The 23,470-nt window shown below is 53.0% G+C and overlaps 1 protein-coding gene across 1 annotated transcript; it reads right to left on the bottom strand.

Annotated features, from left to right (window-relative positions):
- Positions 1-1,533: 1,533 nt before the first annotated feature.
- SMYD5 (SMYD family member 5) lies at positions 1,534-22,391 on the bottom strand. The gene is made up of 13 exons (XM_050943407.1): positions 22,287-22,391; positions 17,785-17,893; positions 16,479-16,618; positions 15,795-15,916; positions 14,483-14,552; positions 12,372-12,476; positions 11,695-11,757; positions 9,890-9,960; positions 9,209-9,315; positions 8,329-8,385; positions 7,234-7,328; positions 6,215-6,285; positions 1,534-4,050 (listed from the first exon to the last, which is right to left on the bottom strand). The coding sequence occupies exons 1-13, from the start codon at positions 22,380-22,382 to the stop codon at positions 3,906-3,908; spliced, it is 1,251 nt and encodes a 416-aa protein (XP_050799364.1). The 5' UTR covers positions 22,383-22,391; the 3' UTR covers positions 1,534-3,905.
- Between the last annotated feature and the right edge of the window lie 1,079 nt (positions 22,392-23,470).

Genomic DNA, 23,470 nt, shown 5'->3' on the forward strand with positions numbered 1-23,470 from the left:
CTCTATGGCGGTTTGCTGGGGCTCACTCACTGAGGCGCCAAAACCTCCCGTGCTGCATACTCCGACTCCGGATCCAAGTGGACCCAACCAAACCCCAGGATTGACAGTCAGGCTGTTTGAGAATCTGGATCCAACGTTTGTAGCACACACCCCTCTCTGCTTATGTGAGACTATACAGATCAAATGGCTTTGCCTCTCTCTCCTGAAACAAGATTGCCTCTCACCCCTGTTCCAAAACCAATGTTGGGCTGTTGGTAAGAGGAGCCGGGCCTGCTTCCCAACTCTTTCTCAACTGAAAAGCGTTAATTTACAGCCTTAGGAGGAGAGCTACCGTTGGAGGGAGATGGATTTTGGCAACTTTAAAACTCAAGGTTGGCCAACAAAATACCCAAGGCAGGCTTAGCAGCAGGGCTCTGGTTCTTCAGGACACTGGCCTGTAAACTACTGGCCAGTGTTTTAGGCTCTCTATTCAGGCAGACTGGATACACTGAAAAGAGGAGGGATTATTTAGAGCTGAAGCAATGCACAGGAAACCCACGTGCAAGGGAATGGTGCTAGGGCATGAGAACCAAGAAGTGAAACTGACCAATATAGTTTCACTGCTCAAGCTGGCTTGCAAAAAGGAAGCAGCATAAATGGAGAAAAGGCTTTGGTGGTTGTTTTTAAAATCTCTCTTTTTAGAGGTTTTTTTTTTTTTTAAACACCTCATTGGTCACAGATAGGGCTTTTGTGCAATATCATTTTCATCTTGATACTGTTGTCATTTAAATTCACATCGAGCCTGATCACTTTGTTTAGCAGTTCTCTGCTCAACCACAATTCCTTGCTCTCAAATGTAACATTTTGCTTGTACAGGTGGGAACTTGTTCGAGATCCTTGCAGCATCTGGGTTTTTGGAAGACTGCTTTGCTCAAGCAATGTTCTGGAGCCGTTACAGGTCACGGTTTAACAGTCAGTCTACTCTCCATACCAGCCCACTCCCCTTAATTCACTGCAATTCCATCACCGCAGGCATTAGCACCATGTCAAATAAGCCTATTGCTGTACTGTTTCAAGCAATACCAAAAATCAAAGCCCAACTGCTTGTGCAGTGTGGGCTTAAGGTGAAAACAAATTCTTTCCTCAGCGACACCGGTGTGAACTTGGCGTAACTCAGAGGAAGTCAGTGAAGCTATTCCAGATTTACACCAGTGTAGGATTTGGCCTGTGATCTGCAGGCACCAAGTTTCCAGGTCACTCTCCCAGCTCCAGGCACACAGAATATAAAAGCCCTCAAAATGTGCTGTCACGAGGCTAAGATATGTTCAAGAGTCGTATTTCAACGCTAACGACCCTGTCAAATTCCCCGCTTACGTCAAGTGGCCCCTAAGACAGTCAACACAGCCAGGTTTAAGAAGTGTGGGGCTCCATTGTTTTCCAGTCACAGAGCCCAGGCTCCCCTCTCCACAAGAAGTCCTAAGGAAAGTGCAAAAAATCAGCCTTCATAGAGGGACACAGCACAGCCTCACAGCTCACACCTTATCGGCAACGGAGGAGACTGCATCTCTCTTACTCTTTAGTGGGTGGGGTGCACTGAAAAGACAACCACTCCTAGCATGCCAGGCTTCATCTCGATCAGACCGGCTAAGCCCCACCAGCTGCAGGAGGACTGGGGGAGGCAGTGGAAGAAACGAGGCCAGGAACTGTATCCCACTTCTGGAAAGGGTTTGTCCCAACCCTCTCACTGATGGGAGAGTGGGGTGGGAGATCAGGATGTGGGGTGCCCCCACTCCTGGCCCCATTACTGGAGTGATGAGATAAGGATGGAGTGGGAACATGGCTCTAAAGAGCAGGTGAACATAGCTGGTGGGTGACCTTCCTCCCACTCCAGCCTCACTGCTCATGGGGAGAAGATCAGATGTGGATGGTAAGCGTCCTCTCAATTTGGTCCCCAGGCAGCCCAGCGGCCTGCAGGCCCAAAGCAATTACATCGTGCTCGAAGCCGCCCCTTCATCCAGCCACCAGGACAGCACAGAAAGGCAAACGACCATGTTGGAGATGGCTGCTGGGGGGAGGACAACACCGCCTGCCTCCTAGAAGGCTGAGATTTTTCCAGGTGGCTCAGTTTCTATCGCAGGGCAGGTCCTGCCCTCGCAGGGGGACAGACTCCCTCATCGACTGGCCCATCTCCGGCTATGGTACTAGGCAGCCTGAACTCTCGTCTGGATCCTTCACCATCCCGAGAGCACCACGCTGCTCTGACAGGGTTTGATCTGAGAGGTGCTGAGCACCCCCAATGCCCACTGGCTCCAAGAGGTGCAGGGGGCGCTGGGCACCGCTCAGACCCAGGCAGACAGGCACTTGGGGAGCTTACACTAGTGGGTCTAGAAGGAGCTGCCAGCTCCTCGCACACTCAGCCACCACAGCATGGCTGATGGTCACGTGATACCTGACGGCCCAGCCCTGCAGCCTTTGCACCCCTGGGAGGTCAGTGGGATAATACACATAAGGGAAGGCTGAGGATGGATCCCTCCAACCACCCTCCCCGCAGACACAACAGAGTCGACTGTTTCTCCCTTTGCGCTCCAGGGCTGGGCTTGGCAATGGGGCCGGACCCCGCTTCCTGGTCCCATGGAGGAGAACCGGGGCCCAGGTGTTTAGAGGTGTTCAGCCATAGCTGCGCTCAGCATTCCAATGCCTAGCTGATTCAGGAGCCTAAGTCTCCTTGGTAAAAAGGATTTAGGCACATAAGAGCCAAAATTGCACTGACAGTCAATGGGAGTCTGGCTCCGAAGAACCTAACTCCCTTCTGACAACAAGCTTCAGCGCTGCAGAGCAATGCCTACAGACTGTTGTAACTCTGGGGCCAGGGGTCTAGCCCCCTGCGGCAGGCTGGGTAAGGATTTCCCTTTGGGGCCCGTTCAGGAGCCCCTCACAGGCCAGTCAATACCACTGAGCCTGATGCCCTGGTGGGGCAGATAGACCTCCCCATGGTGAAACTACCACAACAAAATTACTGTGCCAACCCATGAGGGCAGCAGGGGCAAGGAGTGTGAGGCACCATCAGCTGACCCCGTCACCTCCAGAGCTACTTAACCCTTCACCCTCTGCACTAAGAGTGCGCGTGTGTATATGACTCAAAATACTCAGCCCTGTCCAGACATTGAGCAGCTAATCCTCTCCTCCCCTCCCCAAGCTAGTAAAGTCTGATCATCCCCCCCCCAACCCCATTTTAAACCTGAGAGACAGCGAGAGTAAGTGACTTGCTCACACCACAAGTCAGTGACAGAGCAGGGAGTCCTGGCTCCCAGTCTTCTGCTGAGTCCATGAGACCACAACCTCTTTGCACAGCCACTGTCTCCCCTGGGTTAAACCTCTGTTCTGCCCCCTCCACAACCCCGAGGAAGTCATGAGCCCAAATCCCCCCAGACTCTCCTCTCCAAGTTTTCAGATCACTTAGATATTGACACCGGAGGAAGCCCCGGTGTAGCTGGTTGTTTGCCCAGCGTCAGGAACAAGGGTAGCATTAAGGTTTGTGCGCTGTGCTCAGAAGAGCCAGGGACTTCCCCTGCATGCGTCGTCTCCTCCAGCCCCGCTCCCGGGCATATCGCTCTGTCTGCAGGATCAGACACAAACAAGGAGACCAAGGCGATGTCTGTGTGGGTGGATATCTGCCTCAGCCGCGGAGGAGTGGTTGGGACAAGTGGAGCCATTAACTAGAGAAAGGGGATCCCAGTACCACAGACACACTCCCCCAGAAGGATGGTCAGGAGCAGGGAAGATCCCCGCTTCCTCCACTGCCCAACCTAGCCAAACCTTAACATGCTCTCTCCCTGCCGCTGCGCCAGCCCTGGCCGACACAGGCACAGTCCCTCCCCACGGTCCCGTCTCCAGTACAAAGCTGAACCCCATCCCCAGGCCCAGGATCAAACGTCCGTCATCTCATCCTCCAGCTCCGCATCGTCCGTCTCTCCTTCGCCCTCCAGCTCCTCCTCCTCCTCTGAAGTCAGGTTGGCGTCGTCGGCTTGAGCCAGGCACTTGGGGCACGAGCAGGTGAACAGGTAGTGTTCCCTGAGGTGAGCAGGAGAGAGAGAAAACCACGTCAAGGGAGTCTGCAGTACTATGGTGCCAGGCTGGAGGGCAGAACCAGCCATTCGGGGGTTAACTCCTCGCTCATCCCTCCCTCTGAGCAGGGAGAGCTCCTCATGCAGCTGCTGGAGGACGGGGGTGTAGCCTGAGCAGTGAGTTATGCTGGACTAGAAGCCACTGGTCTCTATCGTTCTACCCTGAGCACACACGACAGTTACATAAGAACAGCCACACTGGGTCAGACCAAAGGTCCATCTAGCCCAGTCTCCTGTCTTCTGACAGTGGCCAGTGCTAGGTGCCCCAGAGGAAATGAACAGAACAGGGAATCACCAAGTGATCCATCCCGTCACCCCGTCCCAGCTTCTGGCAAACACAGGCTTAGGGATATTCAGAGCACAGGGTTGAGTCCCTGGCCATTTTGGCTAGTAGCCATTGATGGACCCCCCCTCCAGGAACTTCTCTGATTTTCTTTAGATGCCTTCACAGCATCCCCTGGCAAAAAGTTCCCCGGGTTGGCTGTGTGTTGTGTGAAGAAATACTTCCTTTTGGTAGTATGAAATCTGCTGCCTGTTAATTTCATTGGGTGACCCCTGGTTCTTGTGTTGTGAGGAGTAAATAACACTTCTCTATTCGCTTTCTCCACACCTGTCATGATTTTACAGACCTCTGTCATATCCCCCCTTAGTCGTCTCTTTTCCAAGCTGAACAGTCCCAGCCTTTTTCCTCTCTCCTCACCTGGAAGCTGACCCGAACCCCTAAGCATTTTGGTTGCCGTTCTCTGAACCTTTTTCATTTCTAATGCATCTTTTTGAGATGGGGCGACCACATCTGCCCGCAGCATTCAAGGGAGGACGTAGCAGGGAATTCTACAGATCTGCCCGCAGCATTATGGCATTTTGTGTTCCATTATCTATCCCTTTCCTAACACTTTCTAACACTCTGATAGCTCAGGAATAAGACAACCTTGGGCAAGATGCATCTTTGGGTCGGGTCTACACTGCAGCTGGAGGTGTGAGTGCAGCGCAGATAGGTAGACCAGGCTGCTCTAGCTTGCACAGGTAACAGGAGCAGCAGAGATGCAGTGACACAGGCATCAGCGCAGGTTGGCGACCCCAGCACCAGCCCACCAGGGACCCTAGGAACAAACTCGGGATGCTCGCCCACGCTGAAATCTCTGCTGCCACGTCGCCACTGCTATCATTGCCTAGATTAAAGCTAGCCTGGACGTGCCTACCCAGGCTAAAATCACACTGTCACACTGCCTGCTCTACCGCTCCCAGGGTTTATGCTGCTTGACAGGTTAGGAGCAACACACTTCCTGCAAAACAAAGACAGCAAAAAAGCCAAGGGGCTTGGGACTTTGCCAGGAGCTGGAGAGAAGTCACCAGCTCGCAGTGCAGACAAATCAATGCTTGTCTGCACGGGATGTACACATCACATACATGCATGCCTGCTGTGTGATCCTACTGCCTGTGTATCGTGCATGCTGGTGTGGATACCCATCTGTCCGTCCCGAAGGCTGAGTGTGCCGAGTGCAGGCCATATGCTAAGCCCAACGCCCTTCCGACCACGGAGGACTCAGTGGCCCGTCCAAGCAGGCTGCATGTACACGAACGCTGCAAAGCCGGCTGAACAGAGACCAGGAGGCCCCATACAATGGCGCAGACGCAGGCCACAGGGTGAGGAGGGCAGAAGCAGCAGGCTCAGTTCTTGGGGCAGAGGCTGAATGGAGCAGTTTGGGTTGATCTCAAGTATCCCTCTGTGGCTGGCAGTATTAGAGCACGCACCCGGCCCCACCCTGCTCAACCAGAAGGAGGGCCGGGAAAGGGAGGCCAGGGGTATGTGTCAGTGTGTGTGAGAGAGCGCGAGAGAGAGAGGAGAGGGGCGGGGGTGTGTGTGTGTGCGCTCAGCCAGAGGGACAGGTGCTGCAGACTGAGGCTAGAAGAAGCTATTACATCCAAGAACAGAATAAGATTGAGGGGGGGTCCCCCTTATCCCTGAAAGTAAATTGACAATATTCTGCAGAACCACCTCGCTCTGCCCATGCCTTGGCAACCCTTCCCCCACCGCTGCTTCTACCCTGATGTGTCCCCAGGGCCCCTCCCCTAGCCAGCAGAGTCCGAGCGGTGCGGGCAGCTTGCCCTACCTGAGTATCTTGTGGCGGCTGTGTCTGCTCCGCTCCCGCTGGCAGCAGTCTAAATAACTAATGCAGATTTCCTGCCGAGACAAGAGAAACAGTCCCGGCGGTGAGTTAGTTCCCATTGCACCGAACCACCGCTGGGCTCTCCTGCCCCTGGAGGGGAAGCTTTCCAAGAACAGGGGGGAAAGTGGCAGCAAGTCTCTGCCAGAGAGCAGAGGGAACTGGCGGGGCTAAAGCAGAACACAGCATCCAGCAGGGCTAACTTCCAGGGCAGGTAGAAATCAGAATCCAGCCCTATGGAGAGACTGACCCAGCAGAGCAGTCGGTTGCCCTTTCCACGGCTGGGAGGCCCGGCCAGGACTCAAGGGGCTGCCATGCGGTGACACCAGACAGCACAGGGGATGTGGAGAGCCAGAGAGAAACAGAGGGCCCATGTGTGTCCTGCAGCCTCAGTGAGGAATCTCCTTTATTGTCCTCACAGCCCAGTCCCACGCCTTCCTCCAGCTGAGTGACGCTGCAGGCTGGGGGTGCGAAGGTCAGCTCCGAACTGCCCTGATGTGTTCAGACAGCAGAGATCGCCTGGGACTCCCCGATAGCTCACAAAATCATCAGGGTCCACAGCAACTCAAAAACCCAGCTAGGCTGAATCGCAGCTCATGACCCTTGTCCTTTCCTCAGAGAAGGGCCACAGAGGGTTAATGGTCTTTTAGCGAAGACCTGGAACTGGGACTTCAATCCACAGCTCTGCCACAGACTTCCTGCCTGACCCTAGGCCAGTCACTTCATCGCTCCGTGCCTCAGTTTCCCCATCCATACAATAGAGATGTTACCTCCCACAGGGGTTGGCAGGTGCTTGGATACTATAGTAATGGGGGCGGGGGCAGCATGTAAGCACATAGACAGAACCCTACTGGTCTTACTCAGGCTGGACAGCCACTGCCTTCAGGAGGAGTTTGGCCTGAGGGAGCGCTACAGGCTTCGGCCCTCCCCAAACAAATCAGCCATTCCCTTCCCTGCAGGCTCACCTCTCCCGGCTTGATCTCCTCCAGGGCAATGAGGTGCAGGAGGAAGTTGTTATCCGGGAAGGACGTCTCAGCGTTGGGGATGCAGCTGTGGTTACCTGCAGCAGGGAGGAGACGGGAACCAGAGCCAGTGAGTGACACACAGCAGGTGCCACCAGAGGCAGCAGGCCTGACACAGGCAGCAGTGCCAGTTCCCCATGCAGACCCCCCGCAGGCCTCAGGCTTGGCCTGGAGGATGAACGAGAGGGTTAGTTCAAACCCCTCAGCCACCTGCTGAGACTGCCAGTAATGGTGCCAAATCCTGCCAGCTGAGTGGGGGAGGACACTCGTCTGCCTAGTGCTGGACTGAGACCCACCCATTCATTGCACTGCGCCACAGAACAGCCAGCAGATGGAGAGGGAATCAGTCACTTCTGCCCCAGACTCAACGCAGCGAGCTGGAGGTGAAAGGCCTGGGATGCTGTTCGCGTTTCTCTGAACCAACTAGTCTCCCTACTGGTCATTTAATGAGGCAAGAAGAGAGGGAGGAAAATATTCCTGCTCCCTTCTCCGTGTAAGCCTGCCTGTTATATAGCTTTCCCCACCACCCTGGCTGAGATACACCCTGCAGCACCCAGACGGCTGCACTGTCTCTGGGCTCCCTCCCTTCTCGTTAATAACCAGTCTCTGATTGCTGTTTCTTTAATCACAGGAGGCCGCTAAGACTGGAGAAGGTTTCCTCACGAAGGTATTTTTACCCCATTGCATGCAAAAAAAGCTCTCTGGGGCACGAGTGGCATGGTATTTGTCTATAACGTGCCTCTGCAGGAATAAGAATGCACTGGAGGTTACCTTGGCACTAGATTGCAAACCCTGCTTTGTTACTGGAGGGTTGCTCACGTGTGCTGAGCCTCTGGCATTTATTTGCGTGTTTGAAAAGCTCTGGCGTGTTAATTTTTGAGCATGGCTTTTGCAAATGGACGCCAGGGAACGATAAGGCAGGCCAGGCTGTGACCCGCCCGACCATGCCGGTATCTCTCGAAACCTTCAGACAGTTCGAATGGTTTAGCCAAAGAGAGAGGGGCCGGGCCGGCCAATCAGCATCGTCCCATTACTTACAGCAGCTCTGAAGCACGTACAAGCCGGATCCCTCGCAGTTCAAGAACTCTCCGGTCTCTGAAGCAGAAAGGGACGGTTACAGCCCCGGACAGCTTCCCCAGCCAAACCCTGCTCCTCCAACCAGGAGAGTCAGCGCATGGGGAAACAGCAGGGCAGCAAATTCGGCCAAGGCAGAGCCTTTTTGTACCGGTTCACCTGCGCCAGTCACACCAATCCACTTCAGCCTCCCAGCGAGCCTGGGGACTGGACAGCTGGGGGGGTTGGGATTTAAAGGGGACAGACCCCCTATTTGACTCCCCCAGATAGCTGTGGGAGGAACTGAAGGCACAGAGACATCCAATTACTGAACTGCACCCACAAACCAAGCAGACAGCTACTGGTCCGCATCTGCGTCCACCACATTGCACCTGCAGTCACTGGCGGGTGCAAAACAGGGAGCTGGGTTTTAAAAACTGGCAGCCATCGCCTGGGGATACACCCATCTTCCTCCACCAGCCCCAGGAGCTGCTCCCTGCGGCTCGTCTCAGCCACACTTCCCAGGATATGGGAGCCAGATCCCCTGGCTGCTGAGACTGTCCAGGGTCTGGGAAATCCAGAAAAATGGCAGCAAACCAGTCCTGGCCCTGACGTTGAATGGGAAGGAGGGGCCTTGTCCCTGAGTGGAGTTCTCTCACGGTGCGTCTACCCTGCAGCCGGGAGTGCCAGTGGCAGCTCAGGGACCCCGACCAGGGCCTTCAGACAGCACCAGTCAATGCAGCCTACAAAGTTAGCCAACTGCGATGGCCGCTGAGTCCCACCCCCAGCCCCGCCTGTCCTCAAGAAGACAACCACCCAGAGAACCGCGCCCAGAAACCACGCCGACACTTCCTGTCACTGTTACCTTTCTCAATATCCTTATAGAGCTGGTCTATGAAGGCATCTAGCTGCTCTCGCTCGTGCGGGGGAAGCTCTAACGCATCGCAGGCATGGACCCACTGGCTCAGGGAACTAGCGGAAACCAGACAGAACACGGTTACGTTTCCCACCGTCTCTGGATCTGGCCGGGTGGGCGAGAGCCACCTGTACCCCAGTGCTAGGGAGAGCTGTGATCACACCCTGCGAGCCGGCGTGGGTGCTCATGGCACCAGCTCTCGTTCTTCAGCGCACAATGCTCAGGAGGGAGGAGGGACTCTCTAAGGCTCCCAGGGTTGAAGTGTCCAATGGCCCCAAGAGGCAAAGTTCTGATGCAGGACCAGACCTGAACGTTGGGAGGCTCTGGATTAGGGTCACTGGGGAAGTCCTGTCCTAGTTTACAGAAAAGCAGTAAAACGCCGCTTTTACAGAACCCCAGCGACACGTACAAGGTTTTTTCTCTGCCCTCGTTCTAGGTACTTAAGGGGCTCCCATCAGCTGCGTTGAAGGACGTGCATGGATGACTCCGTCAGACAGCACAAAGGAATCCGTGCAAGCGCTGAGGGGAGCCCAGAGACCCAGAGAGCTTTGAGACTTCCATGACTTCCAGGCCGATTTCTCAACAGTTCCCCACACACAACCACAGCGCAATAGCGAATCCACTGGTTACCTTGTTCCTATGCCTTGGCCATTGGTCCCAACCAGGGCAAACAGCGATTGGAACCCTTCTGGAGTAAACCACTGCAGAAAGACCAAGAAGCAAGAGGATCCGTTTACCTGTCAGGAGTGTAGGGCTAGCTACCCTCTCAGCGGCTCCCATTTGCTCTCGCTCCATGCTTCTCAACCTGTTTGATACCAGGGACCAGCCTGCTGCTTTCCTAAATAGCGTCAAGGAAATCTCAGGGATCGGCACCAGTCCACAGACCAGTCATTGAGAAACACAGCTCTAGCTCGCAGCCATGCTTGCAGAATCACATGATGAGCCGTGGGGCTGAGGCTAGAGCTGCCATAGAACGGGCACTAATGCTATTACAACGAGCAGTGAACCGAGCCTCAGCTCTGCCGTGACACAGTTTCAGCATCCTGTAATAACAAATCCTGGACACGGGGAGAGGGTCCCTAGAAATGTCTCGTTAGAAAGAACTGAATGGAGGACGTGAGGCACAGAGCTTAATGGCCTGATTTTCATCAGCGCTTAGCATCCACTGCCTTCAGTGGGAGATCAGCACCTTTGACAATCTGACCCGTCAAGTATGGGGGCTCCATCCTCTAGGAGAATCCAGGGTCACCAGGGCTTCCCTCAGACTGAGCCTAGGTTCTCCCTCTCTCTGCTTCACCCCATTATTCCTCATGGTGCCGCTGTCCTGTCCCAAACAATTCCTCCCCCTAGTTGGCATTTACAATCTTCCAAGATGGTTCTGGCCCCACCCAGCTCCCCGTCAGCCTCGTCTCTCCTTTCTGCTACTCAGCGGTGGATTCCAGGTACAGTCACTCCAGAGCCATAGAGCGCAGGAGAGGGCACAAGCCTGTTCCATTATATTTCTTTCCTCCTGGGCACAACCCCTGTAAGGCAGCAGCAAGAGGAAATGCTGAACAGCTGTATGAATTCAAGTGTCGTATGTAAGACACAGGAGGTAATATCCCATTCTACTGGGCACCAGTGAGACCTCAGCTGGAGTGCTGGGTCCCATCCTGGGCGCCACACTTAGGAAAGATGTGGACGAATTGGAGGGAGTCCAGAGGACAGCAACAAAAATGAGAAAAGGTTTAGAAAACCTGACCCATGGGGAAGGTTAAAAACCCTGGACTTGGTTAGTCTTGAGAAAAGAATTCTGAGGGGGGAAATCGATAACAGTCTGCAAATATGATAAAGGCTGTTACAAAGAGGACGGGGATCAATTACTCTCCAAGTCCACTGAAGGGAGGACTAGACGTATTGGGGTTAATCTGCAGCAAGGGAGATTGAGGTTGGCTATAAGGAAAAACTTTCTAACTCTAAGGGGAGTTGAGCACTTGGAACAGGCTTCCAAGGGAGGCTGTGGAATCCCTGTCACTGGAGGTTCTGAAGAACAGGTTGGACAAATACCCATCAGGGATGGTCTAGAGGATCACTTGGTCCTGCCTCAGCAAGGGGGTCTCTCAAGGTCCCTTCCAGCCCTACCTTTCTATGATTCTTGTTATCCCCTGAGCCTGTCTGAGCTCGGAGCACTGAGGGGGTTAAATGATCAGGTGCTGGAGAAAGAGGTTGTCCCTCATATCCCACCTCAGCCCCGCTAGGGTGAGGGTGAGGCACCAATGGGCTCCAGGACAAATCTTAGCTTTTCAGTGCTGTCAGGAGGAACGGCAACCAGGACACCCCATTTTTGGGGTGTCAGAGGGACTATGGAAAAACAGAGTCTCCTCAGCACTCTTTCTGGGGTGCACAGGACTCTGCTGGGGGGCAGGAGGAAGGGGTGACAAGGACTCACCACTCACCCTGCTGAGACGTTCTTCATAAAGGGCTTCCGTGAAGAGCTGTCGGAGGAGCTCTAGCTGGCCCTGGAGAAACAAGGCCACAACGTCAGCGAGGAGAGGAGCCCCAAGGCAGGCGGGCCAGCTTTAAATCCAGCCGACGAGCAGAGACTGGAGCAGGCCTGAAGGCTCTTTGTGCCACCACCACTCGTCAGAAAGCTGCTGGTCTGAATTGCCCTCAAGCTGGCAGCCATCAAAAGCCACCACCACCCACGGCTGCGCACCCACGAGCAAAGCATTAGTGTCTGGCCACTCCCTACTGGGGAAGCAACCTCAGCCTGGAAACCACTGCACTAACTGCTCCTTTCTCAGCGAACAGGCCACAGCTTGGTCTGTCTACCATGGAACCAGGGCAATACATTGGCTTAATGGCCATGCCTCCCTCTAGTGGCTGGTCCGACCGCTTGCCGTTTACTGAGCATGAGAGAACTCCTTTAGCTCAAGTGGAGGGGGCCCGTGCTTTGGACGCTGACAGTTCTGGTTCTGGTCACTGCTGGGGACCGTGATGTCTCTCTCTCTATGACCAAGGGTTTGTACACAAGTGGGGCCTTCAGAGGGAAAGTAGAGGAACTCCGAGACCAACGCAAACAACCCTGCCTCCCCGCAAAGACCCAAGCACTCCAGTGGCGTGACACACTGACCTTAAATTTGTCCCCCAGCAGCTTGTGGACGATCTCCTCTTCTTCGTTGGCCGTTTTGCAGCAGAACTGAGAGAAAAGCTTTATCCACCAGTCCTTGTCCTTCGCCTGAAATGTATCAAACAGCCGCTCAAACTGGCACTCCAGCAGGAGGGAAGTGGGAGGGGGCTACACGAGATGCTATGCGAGAGATCTGGATGCTATTTAGGCCAGAATATTAGCACTGCTACAACGATGTTTAACCCTTGGAAAACGAGTGAGCCAGAGAAAAAAGGGGAGGAAGGCTGGTTTTGTGTTTAACGCACAGGGTGGGGACTCAGGAGATAGGGGTTCAATTCAAGACAGCCTCTGTGACTTTGGGCAAGTCACTCAGTGCCTCAGTTTCCTAATCTGTGACATAAGGATAATACTTCTCTACCTGAGATGGGAGCAGTGAAATATACAGGTGAGACACTTAGACACATAGCAGTGGGGCACATGTGCGGAGCTAGACAGAGTGGGCAGGAGAAGCTGAGGAGAGTATGCCATGGGGGAGGGTGTATTAATGCGATGGGCACAGCCCAGTTCCACGATGATAGGCAAACTCAGGTCTCCCTTTGCTAAGGTGGAGGGGAAGCCAGGGATGTGCAACAACAGCTTTGACTCCTGGTAACCTGATGGGATGAGGAATGTCAAAACCCCAAACTCAACTGCAAGAAATGCACAGTTAAGGGGCTGCTTCGTACACAGCCACAACCATCTTTATAAAGAGCTCTCCCGGGCCTATGGGAAGACCCAGGGAAAAGGAGCAGATCACTCATCATGCAGATGACAGATGCCTTCTCAAGACACGCTAAGCCAGATGTTAGCCCATGAAGATCACCTCCCACGGCACAGCTACACCACACAGGTGGGTGTGCATATTTAATCCGCCCTTATCACCATGGTATCCAAGGCCCTTATAGAATCTGTGCTAACAGCAGTCTCTGATTTTCCACAGCAACAGGCATCTTCAGAGCCCAACACAATAAAGTGCTCAGCACAAGCCCTGAGACAGAAGCAGCTGGAGCAGTGTCATGCAGTCAGGACGGTGACGCAGAGGCCCAGACTGTGGTGGGACGTCCTGACTGGTATGTCGATGTCCCACTGCCGGGTGGAATCCAACCTGCCTGACACATCTGTGGTTGGTTCACCCTCTAGTGGCTAGAGGTCTCCAAAGAGCTTAGACATTCTAGAGCTAATGACGGTGGAAGGAGGGTCTACTTCTGGGGTGGAAGGTCATGAGATCCTTCTGTGCTGCGTGCTGTCTCACCAACGAATGATCCCTAGTGCTGGTAAGAGCCTGCAGTGCAGCGAGACATCCCCAGCCCCACATGCTGATGTGCCAGGAGGTTAGCTTACAGCATGTCTACGCTGCAAAGTGAAGGTGTGGTTGTAGCATACCCAGGGTAGCTTTAACCTTAGCAGTGAAGATGTAGGGAAGACATGTCAACATGGGATCCAGCAGAGGTCCCCCAAAATGAAATTAATAGGCAGCAGGTTTAAAATAAACAAAAGCAAGTATTTCTTCACACAAGGCACAGTCAACCTGTGGAACTCCTTGCCAGAGGATGTTGTGAAGGCCAAGACTATAACAAAGTTAAAAAAAAGAGCTAAATAAGTTTGTGGAGGATAGGTCCATCAATGGCTATTAGTCAGGATGGGCAGGGATGGTGTTCCTAGTCTCTGTTTGCCAGAAGCTGGGAATGGGTGACAGAGGATAGATCGCTTGATGATTACCTGTTCTGTTCATTCCCTCTGGGGCACCTAGCACTGGCCACTGTCAGAAGACAGGATACTGTGCTAGATGGACCTTTGGTCTGACCCAGTATGGCTGTTCTTATGAGCTAACAACCAAGTAAAAGCCTGCACAGGACCCTGGATATGGCCTCGGGTTGATAATCTGGGCCACCATGCTGTCACTAGTGCTGTGAACCCTGCTAGTTAGACTAAAGCTAGCATGGACACGCCTACTGGTGTAACAATCATCCCTTCACTTTGCAACATGGATGTACCCCTAGAGAGGAGAGGGCAGACACTAGGGAGCAACACGATGGAGGTGCTGAGATGTACGAGCAGCAAACAGAGGCACACACCTGTTTGACGGTGGCTACCATCCTCGCCAGCAGCATGATGCTGGAAGTCTCCGGTGGGTAATGGATGTTTCTGTCCAAGGGGAAGGAATAATAGAGCGTGAGAGAGAAGAGCAGAGATGTCCTGGCCCTGAAAGGGCCAGCAGGGTGTTTGCGCCTCGAAGGGAGACAAGGACCGGAATCCCACACACAGCCTCGTTCAGACGCAGGCATCGGACTGATACAAACAGCCCAGGAGCTCCCTAAGGGAAGTGGAAATTAACCAAGTTCTAAAAGGTTCAGCAGGAATATTTACGGAGGTCTGGTTATAGAGCTGGCCAAAGGGGCAACTTCCTGCCTTGCCTTTGGACTCTAGCAGGGGACCTTCCAGGTCTGGTCTACTGCTCATTTCTCCGCTTGTTGGCAGTGAAACAGCTAAAGGCAGCAAGGCCTAGGGGTTCCAGCACTTGAGAGACTCCCGCTCTAGTCCCAGCTGTCATGTGACCTTCAGTAAGTCAGTTCCCCGCCTTCCCCTCCCATCTGTTGTCTATTCAGATTGCAAATTCTTTGGGGCAGGGACTAGAGTTACTCTGTGTATGTACAGCACCCAGCACAATGCGATTACAATTCTGACAGGGGTCTCTGGGTGCTACTATAATACTGAAGGGCCAACCAAAAATGTGTGTGTTAAACCTAGTGAGTTGTTGTCTAATGTTTAAGCAGAGAGCTGGAGTCAGGAGAACTGGGCTCTGTTACCACCTTGATCATGTCCCTTCTCCATGCCTCAGTTTCCTCATCTGCAAGCAGGGATAATAATCTCTCTCTCACACAGGGACGTTGGGAGGCTTAATTCAATAATGTCTGTGAAGTGCTTTGAGATCCATAGGTGGCGCCACAGAACTGCAAAGTACTGTAATCAACTGATTGTGTATACATGCTCTATTGCCCTCTACTGGATGGAATCAGAATTGCTCAGCTGAATGTCACAGCCTCTATACAGCTAATGGAGATTCTTTCTTAGCTCAAGCGACAGAGGCTTGTGCTTCAGGAGCAGGAGGATCCACGCTCTATTCCCACAGATGCCATGAAGTTCTGACTGGCCATGGGATGCAGCACAGTGACAACTGCCTAGCATAGGTGGCCCTGGATGGTTTACATGGCTATAGGCTGGAACAGTGGAGCTGTGGGTGCCTCCGCAGAGACAGAGCAGTAACTGACCCTGCTCCAAATCACCTTCAGCTGGACACAGGGTGAGTCCCCGTCTCTGCTCCCGAATGGGCCAGAGCCAGTCTATTCAGTAGGTAGTTCTGGTCCTACAAACATCTAGTGCACCTACCTCCAGGTGTCCTGCAGTTTGTTAAGGGGATGTTTGGGGTCCTCTCGGGAGGGGCCCAGGCACAGCACCTGGTGGTATTGCTCGAAGGCAGAATGCCTGCATTCAGCACTGCAATACGCAACCTGGACAGTAACAGAGACAGCAACACATGTCAGCCAACAGAACAGTAACGTAGGAACTTAGCCCTTAGGAAAGTGACCAACCCTTCAAGGCCAGCCATCTTCCTAATGACCTAGGGAGAGCACTGTGGTAAGGAGGAGGGGGCTCCTGGGAGCAGTCCTACCCCAGCCCACCTCCCCTTAGTACAGAGTCCTGGCACCTATCTATTGCAAGGAAAAGCAGGGGGTAGCAAAGGCGTGCGCTGGGTGAACCCCTCCTCGGACACAGCTGCCCCGTGAGCACCAGAATATGGAAATTCTCCCCTGCACCTCCATTGCGTAAGACCAGGCTGTAGAGTGGGAAGAACCGGCCTAGGTGACCCAGGTGGTCCTGCCCAGTCAGATGCTCTCTCCATCAATAGCGAGGAAACCAATTCAACCTTTCCGATGAGAGCGCCCCAACACCAAGGCAGCAGCAGCAATGGCAGATCTGAAAGTGGCCTCCTGGCAGATCAAGCCCCATCCCGATCGATTAACACAAGGCCACAGCGATGACAACGCCCAGCTCTTCCCAGCAGCTTGGTACCTGGCAATGGGGGCAGTGCTGATGCAAATCCTTCCGGATGCTGCACTGCTCTGGGTGAGGCAGGACCAGACAGCTTTTCCCCAGAAGCCTCTGGGCGTTCTCCTCTGCTGTCTCCAAGGCCCGCAGGCAGTGGTCACAGGCTGGGGAAGAAGCAACAAACCAGACAGCAGAGACTGAGAGAACCTCCTTCTAAAAGAACAGATGTGTTTGCATGCAGTGGGCCAGATCCTCAGCTGGTGTTTCAGTGTGGGTCCATTAACTTCAGTGGTGCAACACTGGTTTACAGTTGCTGAGAATCTGGTTCATTATCCCACTCTAAACCACCAGTCTGAAAACATCACAGGCCCAACACCATCCGTAGAAACACAGCCCTCATTATCTGCACCACTTCCTGCATTCTTTAACTCCCTTTGCCACCAAACTGATCTGCGATGATAAACCCTTCTGCTACACAGCTCCTGCCATCCGAAATGGCCATCATGTATCTCCCTACCTCACTGATTCTTCATACCACTTCAGATCTCAGCTGGAAACCTTTTCTCCCTGTCCTAAAGCTCTTTCTTGGTTTCTCTCCCCATCTGTCATCATTATTTAACCCTGTTATGTGTTTAGGGATTGATGGTATAGAAGAGACAGCGCCCAGTGAAGCCAAAGTGTGCTGCAGCAGTGTTCAAGGAATGATCACTAGATATTATAAAGCTTCTGTGCAGCTCCCACCTTCCTTTTGCACTGATTACATCCTACTTGCAAATCACATTATATTCTCTGGGATCGGAATTTTTCTCCCTTTGGATCACAGGTCCGGGATGAGAGCTTGGAAACATTCTTTGTCCAGCACAGTGTTTCTAACCCCTGGAAAACCATGAGGTATCCAAACTTAAAACTACGTGCTTCTGATTATCATTCTGCTTCCTCCCCACCCCCTTACTTCAATAACAACATGATTTTTGCAGAAGATATTTCATGAAGCACCATATTTAGAGATAAGTGGTTTATATCACTGATGTGCTGGCTTGGCACAACTTTTCCAGGGTATCAAGCATTTATTCCTAGCACTTGTGGTTTGAAAGACATCAGTCTTTAGACTGTCACTGGTCCTTTGACCAACAGTGTTAGGCCACAAACTGAATACAGCAAGTCTCAGACCTTGGGCCAGTTTCATTTTCTGGGGCACAAACACATCAGGATCACTGCTTCTTTCTCAGGGGTTTGTTATGCAGGACATCAGAGTAGGTGACCTAAGGGTCCCCCCCGCCCCCCCCAACACCACCAGCCCTGATCTTAAAACCAGTGACTCTCCTCTCACCTTTATATCTGTACAGCGCGTTCCAGAGGAACTGGGATGACACCACAGGCTTCTCTAAGAAGATAATTTCTCCTTTATGGATATTCCTGGTGGCAAATAAGCCTTTTCCCTTTGAATGGAGAAACAAGAGTGACTTCCAGTCTGTAGAAATCTGCAGCACGGCAAGTTCAGTTAAGGCTATTCTGTCTCCCCAGCTAGCTGTGAGTTCCACTCTCAGGACAGACCAAGAGTTGGGAATAGAGTTCATGTCTTCCAATGCCAAGCCCCGTGCCCTAAGCCAAAACCCTGGCTCTGAGACTGTACGGTGGCACCCAGATCCAGAGCTGTAGAATCCAGATCCAAATGTTTATGGTTTGTGCCCCCTCCCACAGACTGCTCCAGGGAGCAAACTAGGGCAAAACTCCCACTGACTACAGTATGGCCAGGATTTCGCCCCTCTAATTTATCTTTCACCTGCAAGGATCTCAAAGTTAAATAGCGGAGCTGTCGATTAATCGCAGTTAACTCAAAAAAATTATCGCGATTAAAAAGATTAATTGCACTGTTAAACAATAGAATACCAACTGAAATTTATTAAATATTTTGGATTTTTTCTACATTTTCAAATATATTGATTTCTATTACAACACATAATACAAAGTGTACACTGCTAACTTTATATTATTTTTATTACTAATATTTGCACTGTAAAAAATTATAAACAAAAGAAATAGTATTTTTCAATTCACTTCACACAAGTACTGTAATGCAATCTCTTTATCATGAAAGTTGAACTTACAAATATAGATTTTTTTTTGTTACATAACTGCACTCAAAAATAAAACAATGTAAAACTTCTAGAGAATACAAGTTTACTCAGTCCTACCTCTTGTTCAGCCAATTGCTAAGACAAACAAGTTTGTTTACGTTTACGGGAGATACTGCTGCCTGCTTCTTATGTATAATGTCACCAGAAAGTGAGAACAGGTGTTCGCATGGCACTTTTGTAGCCGGCGTTGCAAGGTATTTATGTGTCAGATATGCAAAACATATATATGCCCCTTCATGCTTCCATGAACATAATATGTTCTTAAAAAAATTATGAATTAATTAAATTTGTGACTGAACTCCTTGGGGAAGAATTGTATGTTCCCTGCTCTGTTTTACCTGTGTTCTGCCATATACACCGCTACCTCGATATAATGCCACTCAATATAACACGAATTTGGATATAATGCAATAAAGCAGGGCTAGGCACTCCGGTGGATCAAAGCAAGTTCAATATAACACGGTTTCACCTATAACGCGGTAAGATTTTTTGGCTCCCAAGGACAGCGTTATATCGAGGTAGAGGTGTATTTCATGTTATAGCAGGCTTGGGTGATGATCTAGCACGTTGTTTTTAAGAACACTTTCACAGCAGATTTGACAAAACTCAAAGAAGGTACCAATGTGAGATTTCTAAACATAGCTACAGCACTTGACCCAAGGTTTAGGAATCTGAAGAGCCTTCCAAAATCTGAGAGGGATGAGATAGGGAGCAGGCTTTCAGAAGTCTTAAAAGAGCAACACTCCAATGTGGAAACTACAGAACCCGAACAACCAGAAAAGAAAATCAGCCTTCTGCTGATGACATCTGACTCAGATGATGAAAATGGACATGTTCCGATTTGCTGTGCTTTGGATTATTATCAAGCAGAACCCATCATCAGCATGGATGCATGTCCCCTGGATTGGTGACTGAAACACGAAGAGTCATATGAATCTTTAACGCATCTGGCACGTAAATATCTTGCGACGCTGGATACAACAGTGCCATGCGAACGCCTGTTCTCACTTTCAGGTGACATTGTAAATAAGAAGAGGGCAGCATTATCTCCTGCAAATTGTAACCAAACTTGTTTTGTTGGAGCGATTGGACTTGCAGGCTCTAAAGTTTTACATTATTTTGTTATTGAATGCACAATTTTTTTGTACATAATTCTACATTTGTAAGTTCAACTTTCACGATAAAGAGATTGCACTACAGTACTTGTATTAGGTGAATTGAAAAATACAATTTATTTTGTTTTTTACAGTGCAAATATTTGAAATAAAAATAATATAAAGTGAACACTGCACACACTGTATTCTGTGTTGTAACTGAAATCAATATATTTGAAAACATGGAAAACATCCAAAAATATTTAAATAAATGGTATTCTATTATTGTTTAATAGTGTGATTAATCACACGATTAATTGCGATTATTTTTTTTAATCGCTTGACAGTGATTACACAAGCTCATTTCATGCAGCACTGAAATGCAGCAACCTCTGGGGTGTAACATGTCAAATGGCAAACATAGCAGCCTCAACATTTTCATTTAGAGCATAAAATTGGGAGATCCTTAGTAAACATTGGGATTCAAACCCCTCCGAAGAGGTGAAAGCTGTGTTATCATTGGTAAGGTAATTTTCTCTAGGGCTGAAATAAGGTCTAGGATTTGACCCAGTAGCCCCACTGGCTGAGTTTGATACTATTTCTTTATTATGTGATCTGTCGCTCATCATTTAATAAAGCATCAATATGTAAAAATAATTCAAAATAAAAGACTTCCCATCCCATCAAAACACACGAATACTCAGGAACAAATACAGACACCAATCCCACAAATGGTTCTGCACTTACTTAATGTTACACATATGAATAGCTCCATTGAAATCAAGGGGACAACTCATGCACAAAGCCAAGCCAGCACAGAAGCATCTGCAGGAGTGGGGCACAGTGAGGACGATAAAATGAACCCGGCATTATAGTTATTATGGGCCCCAAAGCTAAAGCTAATGGCAGCTATAAGCTTTATAACATTCCCCCGTTTTCACTCACGTGTCTCTGGGGAAAGTTCACCTCTGGGCTGAGATCAGCCGTGAAAGAGAATGAACTCTTCTGGCGCTTTTGAGTGAAATTCATTCTGCCCCTTTGGAGTCACACCAATGAGAACAAAAATTGCCGCCTCCCACAAGCCCTGCCCCTGTATCTGAAGTCTGATTTTTATAATCCAGTCCTTGGATGGCCCCACCCCACTCTGCTGATGCACATCAGTCCTGACCTGCAACCCTCTCTCCCCTGCAATTCCAGCCATGGACTCCCCCCCACACCAGCCCCCCAGCACACTGCCAATGTGCCCAGCTATTCCAGCCCATTCAGCTGTCCCAATTCCCCGAAAGGGGAAGCTAGGGGGAGGGAGGCTTAACCACGGTGTTTTTTAAAAAACAACATGCATCTGATGAAGTGGGTTTTAGCCCATGAAAACTTACGCTCAAATACATTTGTTAGTCTCTAAGGTGCCACAAGTCCTCCTTATTCTATTTTTTTTTTCAAAAATCACTGTTTTTAATTGGGGGGGGGAAGGGTGCAGGACCCAGAGAGCGAGTGAGTGATCTCCAGCCAGGAAAGGCTCCCCGTTCAGGGGCAGGAAGAGACGGGACCCCCCTCCCTTTGCAAGGAGCACCAAGGTGGGAGATGGGGGTTGGCAGAAAGGGACAGATCACGCCCCCCCCCCGCCAGAAGCCACAGAGGAAGGCTTAATAGTCACTAGCATTGGGGGGCGGGGGGAGCGGGTCACCCAGCCCCAGGGCAGGGCAGGCTGGACCCCATCGGGGCTGGCAGGGGGGGATCCCAAATCCCCCCCCCCCGTGGGGCAATGGCCAGGGCGGTGCCAAGAAGCGCAAAGCGGAGTCTCGCAGCAGCCTGGGAGGAGGGACCTGAGCGGGGGGGTCTGATGCCCTGGCACGGGTTGGGGGGGGGGTCCCCTGGCCGGGGCGGGGGGGGTCTGATCCCCTGGCACGGGTTGGGGGGGGGTCCCCTGGCCGGGGCGGGGGGGGTCTGATCCCCTGGCACGGGTTGGGGGGGGTCCCCGGGGCGGGGGGGGTCTGATGCCCTGGCACGGATTGGGGGGGTCCCCTGACCGGGGCGGGGGGGGGTCTGATCCCCTGGCACGGGTTGGGGGGGGTCCCCTGGCCGGGGCGGGGGGGTCTGATCCCCTGGCACGGGTTGGGGGGGGTCCCCGGGGCGGGGGGGGGTCTGATCCCCTGGCACGGGTTGGGGGGGTCCCGTAGCCGGGGCGGGGCGGGGGGGGTCTGATGCCCTGGCACGGGTTGGGGGGGTCCCTTGGCCGGGGCGGGGGGGGGGTCTGATCCCCTGGCACGGGTTGGGGGGGGTCCCCTAGCCGGGGCGGGGGGGTCTGATCCCCTGGCACGGGTTGGGGGGGGTCCCCTGGCCGGGGCGGGGGGGGGTCTGATGCCCTGGCACGGGTTGGGGGGGGTCTGATCCCCTGGCACGGGTTGGGGGGGGTCCCCCGGCCGGGGCGGGGGGCGTCTGATCCCCTGGCACGGGTTGGGGGGGGTCCCCTGGCCGGGGCGGGGGGGGGTCTGATGCCCTGGCACGGGTTGGGGGGGGTCTGATCCCCTGGCACGGGTTGGGGGGGGTCCCCGGGGCGGGGGGGGTCTGATCCCCTGGCCGGGGCGGGGGGGGCCCCTCACCTTCAGGCTGCTGATGAATCTCACTTCCACCGTGGCCCGGGCCGCGCCCGCGGGATCCGCACAGAAGCCGAACAGCTCAGCCGTGCAGGCGGCCATCTTGGGCGGGCGGCGCGCGGCCTCCCAGCCCTGACCTGGGGGCGGGCGAGTCTCCCCCCCCCTCCGCCGGCCGCGCCCGGGCCCTGCCCCCGCCGGGGACCAGAGGCGGCTGCCTGCAGGAGGCGGGGTTCAGCCGGGGCCGGTGCCGCCAGACGGGGGCAGGAGGCAAAGCCCTGGCCCGGGGGGGGTGTTACAGTTTGTACCGACGGGATGAGCCTGTTTGCACAAGCGGGGGGGGGGGGGCAGTAGGGTGACCAGGTGTCCTGATCTTCCAGGGACAGCCCCGCTTTGCAGCTGTGCCTTATAGAGGCAGCTATCCGCCCCCCCGCCCCCATCCAGCCTAGGGGGCAGAGGGGCCTTTCCATTTCTCCCTCGCGGGACCCCCACGTCCCAGGGCTGGGCCCTTACAGGCACAGGGCATCCCCATGTCCAGCCAGGGCGGCTCTGTCGCGTGCAGCCCCCATGCTCCCCTGTTCTCCACCTGCCAGCCTGGGGCGGGGGAGCTCAGGACCTCTGCCTCGCAGCGGGGCGGGGAGGAGGGGAGTCTCTGGGCTTCAGCCCTACGGGATGCGCCTTCTGGGGCTCGGTGCTGCAGCAGGAGTGGGGCTGAAGCCCCGTCAGGTGCCTCCTGCAGGGCTGATGCCCCAGCCCCCAGCAGGTGGGCCCCAGCTTTCAAACTTCTGCAGATTGTCCTATGTGACTTGGGGGGCCAGTAAGTTTGGCCACCCCATGATATACGGTGCGGAAGTGCTACAGGAGCCTGAGAACAGAGAGGATGTCCAGATTATTGGACACCAGGAGTGGACTGATGGCCCCACTGAGCTGAGTGAATCGGAGCCAGATGCCTCCGCTGGCCCCTTTTGGCATGGGGAGGTACCTTTGCACTGACGCATCCCCTCATAGAGCCAGACAACTCAGAAGGGGGAGAGACAGCAGAGAACCAGAGACTTCCCTTGGGAGATCCGGAATAAGGGTGCAGCAGGAGTCTGGACTGCAGGAGAGATTCTGCTCATAGCAGCTACCCAAGACCTGAGAGGATTTGGAAGATAACGGGTGAGGCATTTGACCATATGCCCAGTGAAGAAGGA

Source organism: Gopherus flavomarginatus, chromosome 3, assembly GCF_025201925.1.
Source record: "Gopherus flavomarginatus isolate rGopFla2 chromosome 3, rGopFla2.mat.asm, whole genome shotgun sequence".
NCBI classification, from domain to species: Eukaryota; Metazoa; Chordata; order Testudines; family Testudinidae; genus Gopherus; species Gopherus flavomarginatus.

Coding starts and splice junctions, on each gene's coding strand:
- SMYD5 (XM_050943407.1), bottom strand. CDS start 22,382: ATGGCCGCCTGCACGGCTGAGCTGTTCGGCTTCTGTGCGGATCCCGCG. Junction 12,477..14,482: donor TGGTAGCCACCGTCAAACAG/GTGTGTGCCTCT, acceptor GATACATTTCAG/GCGAAGGACAAGGACTGGTG. Junction 4,051..6,214: donor AGCCGCCACAAGATACTCAG/GTAGGGCAAGCT, acceptor TGCTCACCTCAG/GGAACACTACCTGTTCACCT.